An 18,774-nucleotide genomic window follows, 5' to 3' on the forward strand; every position below is an offset into this window, starting at 1 on the left:
TGCGCAGCGTTCTACATGTTTTCACTCATTTGATCTGTGTCCTGTTAGATCCTCCTGGCAAGCCCGATGTTATCAATGTTACCAGAAACACTGTCACTTTGATATGGACACCTCCCAAGTATGACGGTGGCCACAAGTTGACCGGGTACATGGTAGAGAAGTTGGAAGCCGGCACGAAGGCCTGGGTCAAAGGCAACCACGTCAACATCCAAGGCTGCGCCTATACGGTCACTGATCTCACTGAAGGATCTCAGTATCAGTTCAGGATCAGGGCAAAGAATGCCGGCGGAGCGATCAGTGTTCCTTCAGAACCTACTGAGCTTCTGACCTGCAAGGATGAGTACGGTAAGATAAACAGAATATCTTGGAATTTTAGACTTACGCTTTGGATAAAAGCGCCTGCTAAATGACTGTAGTGTAACGTAATGTAGACTTTATGAAATCCATCATATCGTCATGATTATAATTGCACTGGGTCTCCTGACTGTACTGACCTCTGAACCTCATCTTGCCTACAGAACCACCAACGATCACTATTGACCCAGACATGAAGGACGGTGTGTCAGTCAGAGCAGGAGACACTATTGTGGTTTCAGCCTCTAAGATCATTGGAAAACCTCCACCCATCGCTGTCTGGTCAAAGGCAGGCCGAGAACTCAAGAGCTCTGACATTGTCACCATCACGAGCACCCCCACTTCTTCCACCTTGGCCATTAAGTATGCCAGCAGAAAGAACACCGGAGACTACACCATCACTGCCAGCAACCCATTTGGCATCAAAGAGGAACATGTCAAGGTGAAGGTTCTGGATGTCCCGGGACCCCCAGGTCCCATCGAAGCCAGTAACATTTCTGCCGAGAAGTGCACCTTGACCTGGCTCCCGCCGGAGGAGGACGGAGGCAGCACCATCAAGTCCTACATCGTGGAGAAAAGAGAGACCAGTCGCCTCCAGTGGACGAAGCTTGCTGAAAATGTCATGGACTGCAGATGTGTTGCCAGCAAACTGATCAAGGGCAACGAGTACATCTTCAGAGTATCAGCTGTAAACCAGTATGGCACCGGAGATGCCAGCCAGTCTGGTCCGGTCAAAATGATTGACAGTTTTGGTAAGTTTGATGAGTTTTAAAGATGTAACTTACTGTTAATCTAAATATATACCAAGATCAGCCAGATGTTTTCAGTTTGGAATTTACCCCCACATTCATGATGCAAATAACCAAAATGCGCTCATTTGATTCCTGTAGGCCCACCAGGACCACCCTCCGTCCCAGAGATTGACAACATCAGCAGGAATGCTGTCACCATTTCATGGAAGAGACCGGTGCGGGACGGAGGAAGCGACATCAGGGGATACTGCGTGGAGAGGAAGGAAAGGAGAGGCATGAGATGGGTCAGAGCCAGCAAGAGAACCGTGCCTGACTTGCGCTTCAAGGTACAAGGGCTGAGCGAAGGTGTAGAGTATGAATTCAGAGTTACGGCAGAGAACAAGGCCGGATTTGGGGAGCCCAGTGAGCCATCGCGTCCTGTGACGACGAAGGACATTGTGTGTAAGTAACATGCTCTCAATCGGAAAGGTGCATTCATAGTTGCAATCGTAGTTGTCCTCTACTTTTTAAAGAGCCCCCGCTGACATCACTATCTTGGTTTCCTTTCTTATTAGATCCACCAGGGCCTCCATCGAATGCCAGAATTACAGACACTACAAAAACGGCAGCTACCTTTACTTGGGGTCGACCCCACTACGATGGCGGGCTTGAAATAGATGGATACATTGTTGAGTACAAAAAGGAGGGACACGATGACTGGGAGACAGAGACACAGTTCCCAGTGAAGGTTACCGAATACGTCATTGGTAAACTGCAAAAAGGAGGCAAATACCACTTCAGAGTCCGAGCTGTAAACTCAGAGGGAACTGGTGAACCTGCAGAGGTGGAGAAAGTGACTGAGCTGGTGGACCAGGAGTCACTGCCAGACTTTGAGCTGGATGCTGAACTCAGGAGAACCTTGGTGGTCAGATCGCGTGCCTCCATTCGCCTATTTGTGCCAATCAGGGGCCGTCCTGTGCCTGAAGTGACCTGGAGCAAAGATGACACCGACCTGAAAACCCGTGCACATATTGACATCACAGAGTCTTACACTCTTCTGGTTATTCCTGACTGCACCAGATACGATGCCGGAAAGTACAATCTCTGCCTGGAGAATGTAGCTGGAAAGAAGTCAGGCTTTGTAAATGTTAAAGTTCTGGATACACCGGGACCTCCAGTTAACCTCAAACCAAGGGAGATTACTAGTAAGAGCATCACACTTCAATGGGAAATCCCCATCATTGATGGAGGCTCAAAGATTCACAACTATATCATTGAAAAGAGGGAGGCTACCAAGAAGGCCTACACTGTACTTAGTACCTCGTGGCAGAAGTGCTCATTCAAAATACCGGACCTGGAAGAGGGAGCGTATTACTACTTCCGAGTCTCTGCTGAGAATGACCTAGGTGTAGGTGAACCTGCTGAGACCCCTGAACCAATCAGGGTGTCCCAGGCTCCCTCTGCTCCTGAAAACCTCTATGTAACTGATGTGACAGCTGATAGCGCCAGTTTGGCATGGACAAAGCCTCTGCACGATGGTGGCAGCTTGATCACAGGATATGTAATTGAAGCTCAGAAGAAGGACACTGACCTCTGGGCTCATGTTGCAACCATCAAGGCTCTGGACTACACTGCGACAGATCTTATAGAAGGAGCGGAGTACACCTTCCGCATAATGGCAGTCAACGCATCGGGCAGAAGTGATCCTCGAGAGAGCAGACCAGCAATCATTAAAGAGCAAACCTCTGCCCCATCGTTTGACCTTCGTGGAGTCTACCAGAAGACAGTCATTGCCAAGGCCGGCGACCGCGTTAAGGTTGAGGTACCAGTGCTTGGAAAACCAAGACCCATTGTGTCCTGGAAGAAGGGAGACATTGCCCTGAAGGAGACGCAGAGAATCAATGTTGAAAATACACAGACTTCCACCATCCTAAACATCAACGAGATAAAGAGGACTGATGGAGGCCAATATTCAATGACTGGAGCAAATATGCTTGGCACAATGACCGAAACCATCACAATCCTGGTCCATGATATTCCAGGGCCGCCCACCGGTCCCATCAAGCTGGATGAGGTCTCGTGCGACTATGTCCTGTTGTCCTGGGAGGCACCAGAGAATGACGGAGGCGTTCCCATCAATAACTACATTGTGGAGATGCGAGAGACAACCGGCACTAACTGGGTGGAGCTAGCAGCCACAGTGATCCGCACCACGTTCAAGGCAGCCCGGCTCACCACCGGAACTGGATATCAGTTCCGCGTCAAGGCCCAGAACAGATATGGTATCGGACCGGCCATCGTGTCAGAGCCAGTGGTGGCTGCCTATCCATTTGATGTGCCGGGGCAGCCAGGGACTCCCGTGGTCACGTCTTTCAACAAGGATTCTATGAATCTAAGCTGGAATGAACCATCTTCAGATGGAGGTAGCGCCATCTTGGGCTACCATGTGGAGAGAAAAGAGAAAAATAGCATTCTGTGGCAGAGAATCAGCAAAGCAATTGTTGTGGGAAATATCTTCAAATCAACAGGGCTTGTCGACGGAATTGTTTATGAACACCGTGTCATTGCCGAAAACATGGCTGGCCTCAGCAAACCCAGCAAACCCTCCGAGCCCATGTATGCTCTGGACCCAGTGGACCCACCAGGCAGACCTGTGGCACTCAATGTCACCAGACACGAGGTAACTGTTTCATGGACCAAACCAGAGGGAGACGGTGGATTTTCCATCACTGGATACACTGTGGAGAGGAGAGAGCTGCCCAATGGACGCTGGCTCAAAGCCAACTTCAACAACATCCTTGAGACCACGTACACAATCAGCGGTCTGATTGAAGATGCAGCTTATGAATTCCGTGTATTCGCCAGGAACTCTGCTGGTGCTGTGAGCGCGCCATCCCAACCCTCAGAAGTAATCACATGCAGAGATGACCTTGAAGAGCCAAGGCTTGATGTAGATTCATCCTATAGCAGCACGATTGTTGTCATGGCAGGAGAACTGTTCAAACTAGAGGCCAGTGTGACCGGTCGACCGATACCTTCTCTTGTATGGACCAAGGAAGGAAAGGAGCTTGACGACACAGGCAAATTAGAAATAAAGACTTCGGACTTCCAGACAACTTTGATTAACAAAGACTCCTTGAGAAGGGATGGTGGTGCTTATACTCTGACCGCCAGCAATCCTGGTGGCTTCGCTAAGTTTGTATTCAATGTTAAGGTGCTCGACAGGCCTGGACCACCTGATTCCTTATCCGTCACAGACGTCACTGCTGAAAAATGCGTTCTCAACTGGCTGCATCCAACACATGATGGTGGTGCCAAAATTGAAAACTTCATAATTCAGAGGCGTGAGACCAGCAGGTTGGCTTGGACAAATGTGGCCACAGACCTTCAAGCAAACAGATTCAAGGTCACCAAGCTTCTGAAGGGCAATGAGTACGTCTTCAGAGTAATGGCTGTGAACAAGTATGGCATCGGCGAGCCTCGGGAATCTGAACCTGTGGTGTGTGCCAATCCCTACGGCCCCAGTGACCCACCACAGCTGCCTGAGGTCACCACAATTACCAGAGACTCCATGGTTGTCTGCTGGGAACGCCCAGAACACGACGGTGGAAGTAGAATCAACACTTACATCATTGAGAGAAGAGATAAGACTGGCTTACGGTGGGTGAAGTGCAACAAGAGAACCGTAACAGATCTCCGTTTTAAGGTTTCTGGCCTTACACCGGGACATGAGTATGAATACAGAATCTTTGCTGAAAACAATGCCGGTCTGAGTCAGCCCAGCGCCTCCAGTCCATTCTACAAAGCCATCGACACGATCTTCCAGCCTGGACCTCCGGGGAACCCCAGAGTGCTAGACACAACCAAGTCCTCAATCACTCTTGCCTGGAACAAGCCTGTCTATGACGGCGGCTCTGAAATTACTGGCTACATCGTGGAGACCTGCTTACCCGAAGAAGACGAATGGACAATTCACACTCCGAGGAAGGGATGGACAGCCACATCATTTACCATCACTGGCTTGAAGGAAAACCAAGAGTATAAAATCAACATCTGTGCCACTAACTGTGAAGGCGTGGGAGAGCCCGCAGCTGTTCCTGGAACCCCGAAGGCCGAAGACAGACTTCTTCCCCCAGAAATTGAACTTGGAGCAGATCTTCGTAAAGTGGTCTGCATTAGAGCGTGTAGCACCCTCAGACTCTTTGTTCCAATCAAAGGCAGACCTGCACCTGATGTGAAGTGGTCTAGAGAGCATGGAGAGTCCCTGGACAAAGCTAACATCGAAGTGACATCATCTTTCACCACTCTTCAGGTTGAAAATGTTGACAGGTTTGATGGGGGTAAATATATGGTAACTGTAGAAAATGCCTCAGGCAGCAAGACGGCCTTCGTTAATGTCAGAGTCCTTGATACTCCTGGAGCACCTCAGAACCTGATCATCAAGGAGGTTACTAGAGATTCCGTTTTCCTTGTTTGGGACGCCCCTCTCATTGACGGTGGCTCTAGAGTCCGCAACTACATTGTGGAGAAGCGTGAGTCAACAAGAAAGGCCTACTCAACTGTGTGTGCCAGCTGCCACAAGTCCAGTTGGAAAGTTGGAGACTTGGAAGAAGGAAAAATGTACTTCTTTAGAGTCCTGGCTGAAAACGAATTTGGCATCGGCCTCCCAGTGGAGACCTTTGAACCCACCAAAGTTTCAGAGAGGCCTCTGCCACCTGGGAAAGTTTCCCTTCGTGAAGTTACCAGCACCAGTGTTACACTTACTTGGGAGAAGCCTGACCATGATGGTGGCAGCAGAATCACAGGCTACATTGTAGAGATGCAGGGTAAAGGTAGCGAGAAATGGACTCAGGTCATGGCCGTAAAGACCAATGGGGCTGTTGTTACTGGTCTTACACAGGGAGAGGAGTACATGTTCCGCATCTCAGCCACTAATGAAAAGGGTGTTAGTGACCCGCGGCCATTGAGCATGCCAGTGGTTGCTAAAGACCTTGTAATCCCACCGACTTTCAAACTGGCCTTCACCACTTTTAGTGTGCTGGCTGGAGATGATTTGAAGATAGAAGTACCGTATGTTGCCTGTCCCAAGGCTACTGCAACTTGGCACAAAGATGGTGTTGCTCTCAAGGAAACAACAAGGGTCAATGCAGAAACAACAGACAAATGCCTTCTCCTGGTCATTAAGGAGGCTTGCCGAGATGATGTGGGCAAATACTCCACCAAATTGGTCAACGCAGTCGGAGAGGCATCGACAGATATCAGTGTTGTCGTTCTGGATAAACCTGGTCCTCCAATCGGCCCCATTAAGCTCGATGAAGTCACTGCAGACAGCGTAATCTTGACCTGGAATCCACCAGAGTATGACGGTGGTTGCACCATTAACAATTACATTGTGGAAAAGAGAGACACGTCTACCACAAATTGGCAGATAGTATCAGCTACAGTGGCCAGAACCACTGTAAAGGCAGCCCGTCTGAAGACTGGGTGCGAGTACCAGTTCAGGATCGCTGCAGAGAACAGATACGGCAAGTCCTCCGTCTTATTGTCCGACACCATCGTCGCGCAGTATCCATTTGAAATACCTAGTTCGCCACGTTCTGTTGTGGTCCAGTCAGCCACAAAGGAGAACATGCTGGTTGTGTGGGATGCACCAAGCAATGATGGTGGAAGCAAAATCATGGGCTACCATTTGGAGCTGAAAGAGAGAAACAGCATACTGTGGGTGAAACAGAACAAGCAACTGATTCCGGAGACCAGATTCAAAGTTTCTGGACTGGAGGAAGGTATAGAATATGAGTTCAGAGCCTACGCTGAGAACATTGTCGGAATTAGTAAACCCAGCAAAGTGAGTGATATGCAGGTAGCCAGAGATCCCTGCGACAGGCCAGGCAAGCCAGAGGCTGTAATCGTCACAAGAAACCAAGTGACCCTCAGATGGTCCAAACCCGAGTATGATGGTGGCATCAAGATCACGGGTTATGTCGTTGAGAAGAGAGAAGGCGGTGGACGTTGGATGAAGGCCAGTTTCACCAACATTATCGAGACTACATTTGCCATCACAGGTCTTACTGAAGATGAAGTTTATGAGTTCCGTGTCATTGCAAAAAATGCAGCAGGTGTATCTAGTCTGCCGTCCGATTCAACTGGAGCCATCACTGCCAAGGATGAGGTGGATCCTCCCCAGATTGATATGGATGCTAAGTACTCCCAGGCTGTGGTGGTGAATGCTGGAGAGACATTCAGGCTCGAGGCTGCTTTCTCTGGCAAGCCCTTGCCTACCGTACACTGGCTGAAAGATGGAAAAGAGATATCTGATGCAGCTCGCCAAGAGGTGAAGAATACCGACTTTACTGCCTGTCTTATAGTGAAAGAAGCCATCCGTGTAGATGGAGGCCAGTACACTTTGCTGGTAAAGAATGTTGGTGGAGAAAAGACTGTTAACATTAGTGTCAAGGTTCTGGACAGACCGGGTCCACCTGAAGGCCCTATTTCTATCTATGGTGTCACCAATGAGAGATGCTCCATTTCATGGAAACCACCCATGCACGACGGAGGAAGCGATGTTTCCCATTACATTGTGGAAAGAAGAGAGACTAGCAGGCTGGTCTGGACTGTCGTTGAACCTAAAGTTCAGACACTGAGCCTAAAAATCACTAAACTTCTTCCCGGTAATGAGTACATCTTTAGAGTGATTCCGGTCAACAAATATGGCGTCGGGGAACCTCTGGAATCTGAGGCGATGATTGCCAAAAATCCATTTGTCACTCCCAACCCGCCAAAAGAAGTGGAGGTCTCCACAATCACCAAAGACTCCATGGTGGTGACATGGGAGAGACCAAGTGATGATGGTGGCAGTCCCATTCAAGGATATATCGTCGAGAAACGTGACAAAGATGGTGTGAGATGGACCAGGTGCAATAAACGCACTGTGAGTGAACTCCGTTTCAGAGTCACAGGCCTCCTAGAAAACCATAGCTATGAATTTAGAGTGGCTGCAGAGAATGCTGCAGGCATTGGTACCCCCAGCCCTCCAACAATTTACTACAAAGCCTTGGATCCTATTTTCAAACCAGGACCACCAAACAATCCTAAGGTAGTGGACACATCTAGGTCCACGGTATCTCTGACATGGAGCAAGCCAATCTATGATGGAGGTTGTGAGATTCAGGCTTACATTGTGGAGGCACTCAATGGGGAATCTGATGAATGGTTTATGTGCACTCCTTCCAGCGGAATCACAGACACTAAGTTCACAGTGAAAAAGCTTCTGGAAAAACATGAATACCAGTTCAGAGTGTGCGCAATCAATAAAATGGGCGTTGGTGAGCACGCCGATGTGCCAGGAAAAATTCTTTTGGAGGAGAAACTTGAGGCTCCTGATCTTGACCTGGACGCGGACATGAGGAAAATGATCAACATCAGAGCGGCAAGCACCCTCAGGCTGTTCGTTCCCGTGAGAGGCCGTCCGGCCCCTGAGGTCAAATGGGGCAAAGCTGACGGTGAGATCAAGGAAACAGCGCAGATTGACAACACGGGCAGCTACGCTTCACTCGTCATTGAAAATGTCGACAGATTTGACAGCGGTAAATACACCCTGACGGCAGAGAATGCCAGCGGAGTGAAATCTGTCTTCATCAGTGTCAGAGTGTTGGACTCACCTAGCCCTCCAAATAACTTCAAGGTCAAAGAGATCACCAAGAATTCTGTAACTCTCACCTGGGAGCCTCCACTCTTGGATGGGGGTGCAAAGATTAAGCATTACATAGTTGAGAAGCGTGAGAGCACCAGGAAGGTTTACTCTCCAGTCACCACCTGCAATAAGATGTCATGGAAGATCGAACCTCTCCCAGAGGGCGGAATCTTCTTCTTCAGAGTTTTGGCTGAGAACGAGTATGGTTTGGGTCTCCCCGCTAAAACAACAGAACCAGTAAAGATATCAGAGAAGCCTCAGCCACCTGGTAAAGTCAGTCTCGTGGATGTAACTCACAGCACCGCCACCCTCTCCTGGGAGAAGCCTGAACATGACGGAGGTAGTAGAATCAGTCACTATGAAGTTGAGCTGTTACCAAAGGACAGTGACGCTTGGTCACTGTGTGCAACTGGGAAGGCAACGGAGATAGTTGTGACAAACCTGCTGAAGGGTGAAGAATACAGTTTCAGAGTGATTGCTGTTAATGACAAGGGCAAGAGTGACCCAAGACAACTCGCTCACTCTGTGATAGCAAAGGACCTTGCGATTGAGCCAGCTGTGAGACCTAAAGTAAGTAGCTACAATGTCCAGGTGGGTTATGACCTCAAAATTGAGGTCCCAATTGCAGGCCATCCAAAGCCAACAGTCACTTGGAACAAGGATGGAGCTGCTTTGAAGCAGACCACCAGAGTCAATGTGACGGATTCAGCTCAAAACACGACCCTCACCATAAAGGATGCCACCCGAGAAGATGGCGGTATGTACAGTATTGCCGTTGCCAATGCCCTGGGATCTAAGGAAGCCACCATCGAGGTGATCACCCTAGATAAACCAGGCCCACCAACAGGCCCTGTCAAGTTGGAGGACATCAGTGCAGAGAGTATGACTCTTACCTGGGGACCTCCTCTATATACTGGGGGCTGCCAAATCTCAAACTACGTTGTGGAGAAGAGAGACACCACCACAACAAACTGGGTGGTTGTGTCTGCGACAGTGGCCAGGAACACACTCAAAGTCACCAATCTGAAGACTGGAGCAGAGTATCAGTTCAGAATCTATGCCGAGAATAGATACGGAAAGAGTTATGCCATAGACTCTGATCCCGTTGTTGCCCAGTATCCATTCCAGGAGCCTGGACCACCGGGGACACCGTTCGTATCTTCATACACCAAAGATTACATGGTGGTCGAGTGGCACAAACCCCCATCTGATGGAGGCAGTGCCATTTTAGGCTATCACCTTGAGAGAAAAGAGAAAAACAGTATTCTCTGGACCAAGATCAACAAAACTCTTGTTCAAGACTGCAGGTTCAAATCGACTCCTCTTGAGGAAGGCATCGAGTACGAGTACAGAGTTTATGCTGAGAATATCGTCGGCATCGGAAAATGCAGCAAAGTCTCGGAGGTGTATGTGGCTCGTGATCCCTGTGATCCTCCCGGCCGTCCTGAGGCTGTGATCGTGACCAGACACTCCGTCATGCTGAGGTGGACTCCTCCTGAGTATGACGGTGGAAGCTTAGTTACCGGTTATGTGGTGGAAAAACGTGACCTACCCGAAGGAAAGTGGATGAGAGCAAGCTTCGCAAATATCATCGAACTTGAATTTACTGTAACTGGCCTAACTGAAGACAGCAAGTATGACTTCAGAGTAATTGCAAGAAATGCAGCCGGTGCTGTCAGCAGGCCTTCTGATAGCACTGGATCCATCACGGCTAAGGATGAAGTTGACCCACCCACGTGTGAGACAGATGCTATTTATAACCAGACCCTTGTTATCAATGCTGGTGAGACTTTCACCCTCGAGGCAAGTGTGGGAGGAAAGCCCATCCCCACAGCTCAGTGGTTCAAGGGTGATGTTGAAGTTGAGAACTCAGCCAGAGCTGAAATCAAAAATACAGACTTCAAGGCTTTGTTAGTTGTGAAGGACGCCATCAGAGTAGATGGCGGTCACTATACACTGGTTCTGACGAACGTGGGTGGGACTAAGACCGTGCCATTCAGCGTGAAGGTTCTAGACAGACCCGGCCCATCAGAAGGACCTCTTTCTGTAAGCAATGTCACCGAGGAGAAGTGCTCATTGTCATGGCTACCACCAAGACATGACGGAGGCAGTAGTATTTCCCACTACATCATTCAGAAGAGAGAAACAAGTCGACTTGCATGGACTGTGGTTTCCAGTGACTGTGGAGCTACCATGATGAAGGTCACAAAGCTTTTGAAGGGCAATGAGTACATCTTCCGCGTTCTGGCGGTAAACAAATATGGCGTTGGCGAGCCTCTCGAGTCCATGCCAGTTATAATGAGAAATCCATTTGTTTGTCCGGGCTCACCGAAGGAGCTGGAGATTACCAACATTACCAGGGACTCCATGACAGTGTGCTGGGACCGTCCTGATAGTACTGGCGGCAGTGATATTGTTGGATATATCGTTGAGAAGAGAGACCGAGCCGGAGTGAGGTGGACCAAATGCAACAAACGCAGAATTACCGACTTGCGTTTCAGGGTAACAGGACTCACTGAGGACCACGAATACGAGTTCAGGGTATCTGCTGAGAATGCTGCCGGAATAGGTCAGCCGAGTTCCGCCACTGCTTATCTCAAGGCCTGTGACCCCACCTTTGAACCAGGCTGTCCCACAAATGTCAATGTGGTTGACACAAGTAAAGACTCCGTCACTCTGTCCTGGCAGAGGCCCATCTACGATGGCGGTTGTGAGATTCAAGGCTACGCTGTTGAAATTACCAAGGCTGATGAGGAAGAATGGATCATATGCACCCCGCCCACTGGCATAAATGCTACCAAGTTTACCATCACCAAGTTGACCGAGCACCAGGAATATAAAGTGCGCGTCTGTGCAATCAACAAGCTTGGCGTTGGTGAGCCTACGGAGGCCCAGGGCATTGTGCAACCCGTGGACAAGATTGATGCTCCCGAGGTGATTTTGGATTCAACGCTGAGAAAGGGGGTAGTTGTCCGAGCAGGAGGCTCACTGAGACTCTGCATTCCATTCAAGGGCCGCCCCACTCCCGAGATTAGCTGGGCTAAGGAAGATGGTGAGCTGCCCAGCAAAGCTCAAATAGAGACCAGCGAGAATTATACACAGCTCTCCATTGACATATGCGATAGGTATGATGCTGGCAAATATGTCCTCAACTTGGAAAATAGCGCAGGTACCAAATCAGCATTCGTTTCTGTCAAAGTCTTGGACACTCCAGGTGCTCCACTTAACCTCACTGTAAAAGATATCAAGAGAGAAAGTGTCACTCTTACCTGGGAGCCTCCTCTTATTGATGGAGGGGCAAGAATTAAGAATTACCTGGTTGAAAAGCGTGAGTCCACAAGGAAGGTTTATTCAAATGTGGACAACAAATGCACAAAGACAAGTTACCGCATCACCGGCCTGACCGAGGGAATGGTGTACTATTTCAGAGTTTTAGCAGAAAACGAGTTTGGTGTGGGACAGGCAGTCGAGACAATCGAATCGGTTAAAACTTCAGAGCCCCCCCTGTCTGTTGGTAAGGTAACGTTGACTGGAGTAACCAAAACCAGTGCCTCGCTGTCCTGGGAGAAACCAGTCCATGATGGAGGCAGTAGGATCATAGGCTATGACATTGAGATGCAGCCTGCGGGCTCAGAAGAATGGGTGGTGGCAGCCTCAACCAAAACCTGTGAGGGCACTGTAACCGGCCTCAGCACAGGACAAGAGTACCTGTTCAGAGTTTCAGCATTCAATGAAAAGGGCAAGAGTGACCCCAGACCTCTGGCTGCACCAGTCACTGCTAAGGATGTTACTATGGAGCCCGGATTCAAGATGGCATTTAACACTTACAGTTTACAGCACGGAGAGGATCTGACAGTTGAAATTCCAGTGATCGGGCGTCCTGTTCCCAAGGTTGAGTGGAAGAAGGAAGGACAGCCATTGAAGGAAACAACCAGATTAAATGTGTCAAGTACTCCGTCATCTACTAAACTGTGCATAAAGGACGCGAACAAGGAGGACTCCGGTAAATACACTGTCACAGCAACCAGCAGCATCGGGTCAGCAACAGAAGAGATCACAGTTGTAATTCTAGATAAGCCTGGCCCACCTACCGGCCCTGTCAAGATTGACGAAGTGAGCTCCAATTATGTCTCTCTGTCCTGGGAACCCCCGGAGTACACTGGGGGCTGTCAGATCAACAACTACATCGTAGAGAAGAGAGACACAACCACCACAGCCTGGCAAATTGTGTCTGCAACCATTGCAAGGACGACGATTAAAGTCACCAACTTGAAGACTGGTGTCGAATATCAGTTCAGAGTTTCCGCCGAGAATAGATATGGAAAGAGTTCTGCTATTACGTCTCCTGCCGTAATTGCTCAGTATCCATTCAGTGAGCCTGATGCCCCTGGAACACCCATTGTTTCTGCCGCAACCAAAGATAACATGGTGGTTGAGTGGAAACCTCCCCTGAACAATGGAGGCAGTCCAATTTTAGGCTACCACCTCGAGAGGAAAGAGAAGAACAGTCTGTTATGGACAAAACTGAACAAGCTACTGATCCCCGATGTGCATTTCAAGACCACAGAGCTGGAGGAGGGTATCGAGTATGAATTTAGGGTTTATGCTGAAAACATTGCCGGACTCAGCCCCGCCAGCAAGCTCTCAGAGAGCACAGTGGCTAGGGATCCATGCGACCCACCTGGTACTCCAGAGGCTATTGAGATAACCAGAAACCATGTGACGCTCCAGTGGACCAGACCCCAGTACGATGGAGGAAGTGCAATCACTGGCTATCTGATTGAGAGGAGAAAGCATCCAGATACCCGCTGGATGAAGGCCAGCTTTACAAATGTCATTGATACCCAGTTTACAGTAGCTGGCCTGACAGAAGACTGTCGTTATGAGTTCAGAGTCATCGCTAGGAATGCTGCTGGAATTACCAGTGCTCCTTCCCAGAGCACAGGAGAAATTACTGCCAAAGATGAAATTGAGGCTCCAACAGCAACCATGGATTCCAAATTCAAGGATTTAACTGTTGTTCATGCTGGCGAGACGTTTGTCATTGATGCCGACTATGCCGGCAAACCTCTGCCGGAGGTCATTTGGCTCAAAGATGGAAAGGAAATTGACAAAACCACGGCAAGAATGGAAGTTAAGACCACACTCACGCGCACCATCCTGACGGTCAAGGATTGCATCAGAGTGGACGGTGGACACTTTCTTCTTAAACTTGTCAATGTCGGCGGAATCAAGATGATTCCAGTCAATGTTAAGGTTCTGGACAGACCCGGACCTCCAGACGGCCCGCTTGAAGTCAAAGGAGTCACCGCTGAGAAGTGCTATCTGCATTGGAACCACCCTTCACATGACGGCGGGGCCGGTATCTCCCACTACATCATCGAGAAAAGAGAAACCAGCCGTTTGTCATGGACTATGGTTGAGCCGAAGATTCAGGCAATCAGTTACAAGATCACAAAACTACTGCCTGGAAATGAGTACATCTTCAGGGTCACCGCTGTGAACAAATACGGTGTCGGCGAGCCACTGGAATCCGAGCCTGTCGTAGCTCGTAATCCCTTCACCACTCCCAGCGCCCCCTCAACCCCTGAAGTAAGTGCAATCACCAGGGACTCAATGGTGCTTACCTGGGAGAGGCCAGAGAATAATGGAGGGGCTGAAATTGAAGGTTATATCCTTGAAAAACGTGACAAGGACGGCATCCGATGGAGCAAGTGCAACAAGAAGCGACTGAGCGACCTGAGATTCAGATGCACCGGACTCACTGAGGGCCACTCTTATGAATTCAGGGTCTCGGCTGAAAATGCCGCCGGTGTGGGTAAACCTAGTGCACCGTCTCAGTACAGCAAAGCATGTGATGCCACTTATCCCCCAGGGCCTCCAAATAACCCCAAAGTAACGGGCCACTCCAGCACCACAGTGTCGCTTTGCTGGTCCAGGCCAATCTATGATGGTGGGGCACCTGTCACAGGATACGTTGTTGAAATGAAGGAAGCAACAGATGACGAGTGGGTGATTTGCACGCCATACACTGGCGTCCAAACAACTCACTACACTGTGAAGAAACTTAAGGAGAATGCAGAGTACAACTTCCGCATCTGTGCTGTTAACTGTGAAGGAGTTGGAGAGCATGTGGACCTGCCTAAATCTGTCGTTGCCGCTGAAAAGTTAGAAGCTCCAGAAATAGAACTTGATGCCGATCTGAGAAAGATGGTCAATGTGCGTGCCACTGCTACCCTGCGCCTGTTCGTCACAATCAGAGGAAAGCCCGAGCCGGAGGTCAAATGGTCAAAGGCAGATGGAGCTCTAAATGAGCGTGCTCAAATCGATGTCACAAGCTCCTACACAATGTTGGTGATTGACAATGTTGACAGATTCGACACGGGCAAATATGTCCTGACTCTGGAGAACCTCAGTGGCTCTAAATCGGCATTCATCAATGTCAGAGTTCTGGACTCTCCGAGTGCTCCTACCAACCTCGAGGTGAAGGATGTGAAGAGAAATTCTGTCGCTCTGTCATGGGAGCCTCCCCTCATTGATGGCGGGGCAAAGATATCTCACTACATTGTGGAGAAAAGAGAACAAAAGAGAATGGCTTTCACCAGTGTTAGTAACAATTGCGTGAGGAACTCCTACATCATCTCAGACCTGCAGGAGGGAGGACGCTACTATTTCCGTGTATTGGCTGTGAATGAGCATGGAGTGGGTGTCCCCGCCTCAACAGATCAAGTCAAGGTTTCAGAGGCTCCTCTACCCCCAGGTAAAGTTACGCTAGTTGATGTGACCCGTCACACTGTCACACTTTCCTGGGAGAAACCCGATCACGATGGAGGAAGCAAGATCATGAAATATATTGTCGAGATGCAGCCAAAGGGAGATGACAAATGGACTTTGTGCAGTGAAGTCAAAGCACTGGAAGCAACTGTTGTCGGACTCACAACCGGTGAAGAGTACTCCTTCAGGGTTATTGCTGTGAATGATAAAGGCAAGAGTGATGCCAAGCCACTTGCCAACCCTGTGCTCGTAAAAGATGTCACCGTTGAGCCCATCATCAACCTTCTCTTCAACACGTACAGTGTGAAAGCTGGAGATGACCTGAAGATTGACGTTCCCTTCAGAGGCAGACCTCTCCCCGATGTATCCTGGAAAAAGGATGGCCAGGCGCTAAAGCAGACAACCAGGGTCAATGTTACCACTTCAAAGTCCTCCTCAAAAATAGTCATCAAGGATGCAACAAAGGAGGACGTAGGCAAGTACGAAATCACCCTGACAAATTCAGTTGGCACCAAAACAGCTGATATATCAGTCATCATCCTGGATAAACCTGGTCCACCCAGCAATATCAAGGTAGACGAAGTGAGTGCTGACTTCATCTCTCTGTCTTGGGATCCACCGACCTACGACGGCGGATGCCAGATTAACAATTATGTGGTGGAGAAGAGAGACACCACCACGACCACATGGCAGATCGTGTCAGCCACTGTTGCTAGATCATCCATCAAGGTGTCTCATCTCACACAGGGAACTGAGTACCAGTTCCGCATCGCAGCCGAGAACCGTTACGGAAAAAGCTCTGCCATTGACTCGTCTCCCATAGTTGCTCAGTATCCCTTCGAAACTCCCGGTTCTCCAACTAACCTCCATGTGTCCCATGCTACCAAGTCTGGCATGCTGGTGGTTTGGGGAAGACCTGCCAGTGACGGTGGAAGCCCCGTTATTGGTTATCACATTGAATGCAAGGAGCACAGCAGCATCCTCTGGACAAAGGTCAACAGAGGTCCCCTGCCAGAGACTCAGTTTAAGATGACGGGCATTGAAGAAGGCCTACTCTATCAGTTCAGAGTCTACGCCGAGAATATCGCTGGTATTGGTCCGTGCACTAAGGCCAGTGAGCCGGTGGCAGCTAGGGATCCATGCGAGCCTCCAAGTAACCTTAGAGTCACCAATATTACCAGGACCTCTGTTTCGCTGTTCTGGGAGAAGCCAGAGTATGATGGCGGTGTCAAGATTACTGGTTATATTGTTGAGCGTAAAGAGTTGCCTAATGGCCGCTGGCTGAAGTGTAACTTCACTAACCTGCAGGACACTTACTTTGATGTCACTGGGCTCACAGAAGATGTACAATATGACTTCCATGTCATTGCCAAGAATTCTGCGGAGCTGTTGAGTGTTCCCTCAGAAAGTACGGGACCCATCACAGTGAAGGATGATGTGGACCCTCCAACTATCATCCTAGAAGATAAGTTCAGACAGCTGGTTGTCAGCAAGGCAGGGGAGATTATCAGGATCGATGCTGAGATTACTGGTCGTCCACTTCCCGTGGTTTCATGGTCTAAGGACGGAAAAGAAATTCAGGCCAAATCCAGATGTGAAATTACCTCCACCAACTTCGCAACCACCTTGATCGTCAGAGACGTTATCAGGAGAGATTCTGGACAGTATGTCCTGACGTTGCACAATGTGGCAGGAACTAGGTCAGTGGCCATTAACTGTAAGGTTCTGGACAGGCCTGGTCCTGCCTCAGGACCCCTGGCAGTTTCTGGCCTCACAGCAGAGAAATGCACCATTTCCTGGGGCCCGCCGCAGGAGAACGGTGGCGCTGACATCATGCACTACATCGTAGAGAAACGTGAGACCAGCCGCCTTGCCTGGACACTGGTTCATGGTGACATGAAGGCGACCACTTGTAAAGTGACTAAATTGCTCAAAGGAAATGAGTATATCTTCAGAGTCAGGGGAGTCAATAAATATGGGGACGGTGAACCCCTGGAGAGTGAGCCAACAAAGGCCATGGATCCATTCACTGTGCCCGCTGCTCCCACCAATGTCCAGGTGACCTCAGTTACAAGTGAAGCGATGACAATCTGCTGGGAAAGACCGGTGTCTGACGGTGGCAGCAGCATTGCTGGCTATGTCATCGAAAAGAGGGAGAAGGCGGGTCTTCGCTGGTGCCGTGTTAACAAGAAACCCGTTTACGACCTTAGAGTCAAAGCCTCGCATCTTCGCGAGGGCTGTGAATATGAGTACCGAGTGTTTGCAGAAAATACCGCTGGCCTCAGTGCCCCAAGCATCCCTTGCCCACTTGTCAAAGCTGAGGATCCGCAGTTTCTGCCCTCACCACCGGCGAAGCCCAAGGTTATCGACTCTTCAAAGACCACAGTCACCCTGTCTTGGAATAAACCGCTGTTTGATGGCGGCGCGCCTGTTACTGGTTATAGAGTAGAATACAGGAACTCCTCAGACGATGAATGGTTCGTCGGGGTCCAGAATACGAAGAACACAGAGTTCACAGTGGTGGGACTGACTCCTGGTCAGGAGTATGTCTTTGTTGTCAAGTCCATCAACAAGATCGGAGTCAGCGAACCGAGCCCTGAGTCTGACAAACAGGTGGCCAAGGAAAGAGAGGAGGAACCCGTCTTCGATATTAGCAATGAGATGAGAAAAACCCTTATCGTGAGGGAAGGAAGCTCTTTCACTATGACCGTGCCCTTCAGGGGTAGACCCATCCCTAGTGTTACCTGGGGGAAGCCCGACGTTGACCTAAGAGTCCGTGCTGTCATTGACACAACGGACACTTTCTCCTCGATCACACTGGAGCAAGCCACCCGCAATGACTCCGGCAAATACACCGTCACTCTGTCCAGCGTAGCTGGAACCGCCACGTTGACACTCAATGTCAGAGTTCTCGATTCTCCCGGTCCTCCGGCACATGTTGATGTCAAAGAAGTGACAAAGACTTCTGCCACTGTGACATGGGATACTCCTGAGAACGAAGGAGGAGGACCAGTTAAGAATTATCTGGTTGATATCCGTGAAGGTAGTAAGAAAGGCTGGACCCGGCTAACAGAAAAATGCCACAGACTGACATACAAGGTGACGGACTTGCAAGAGGGAGGCGTGTACTACTTCAGAGTGACGGGCGAGAATGAGTTTGGTGCCGGTGTACCTGCAGAGACAAAGGAGGGAACAAAGATCTCAGGTACTCCCACCTTTTCATCT

The 18,774-nt window shown here is 49.5% G+C and overlaps 1 protein-coding gene across 1 annotated transcript in view; it reads left to right on the forward strand.

Moving 5' to 3' along the window:
• Positions 1-18,774, forward strand: part of LOC147235135 (titin-like) — a 183,393-nt gene that overhangs the window by 136,639 nt on the left and 27,980 nt on the right. The window contains exons 214-217 of the mRNA XM_086146017.1: positions 49-345; positions 519-1,106; positions 1,245-1,547; positions 1,661-18,754. Coding sequence (XP_086002143.1) covers positions 49-345; positions 519-1,106; positions 1,245-1,547; positions 1,661-18,754 — 18,282 coding nt within the window. The remainder of the gene's footprint in view (positions 1-48; positions 346-518; positions 1,107-1,244; positions 1,548-1,660; positions 18,755-18,774) is intronic.

The sequence above is a fragment of the Fistularia commersonii genome, chromosome 4 (genome assembly GCF_037954325.1).
Source record: "Fistularia commersonii isolate RoL2024-O1a breed Wild chromosome 4, RoL_Fcom_v1.0, whole genome shotgun sequence".
NCBI classification, from domain to species: domain Eukaryota; kingdom Metazoa; phylum Chordata; class Actinopteri; order Syngnathiformes; family Fistulariidae; genus Fistularia; species Fistularia commersonii.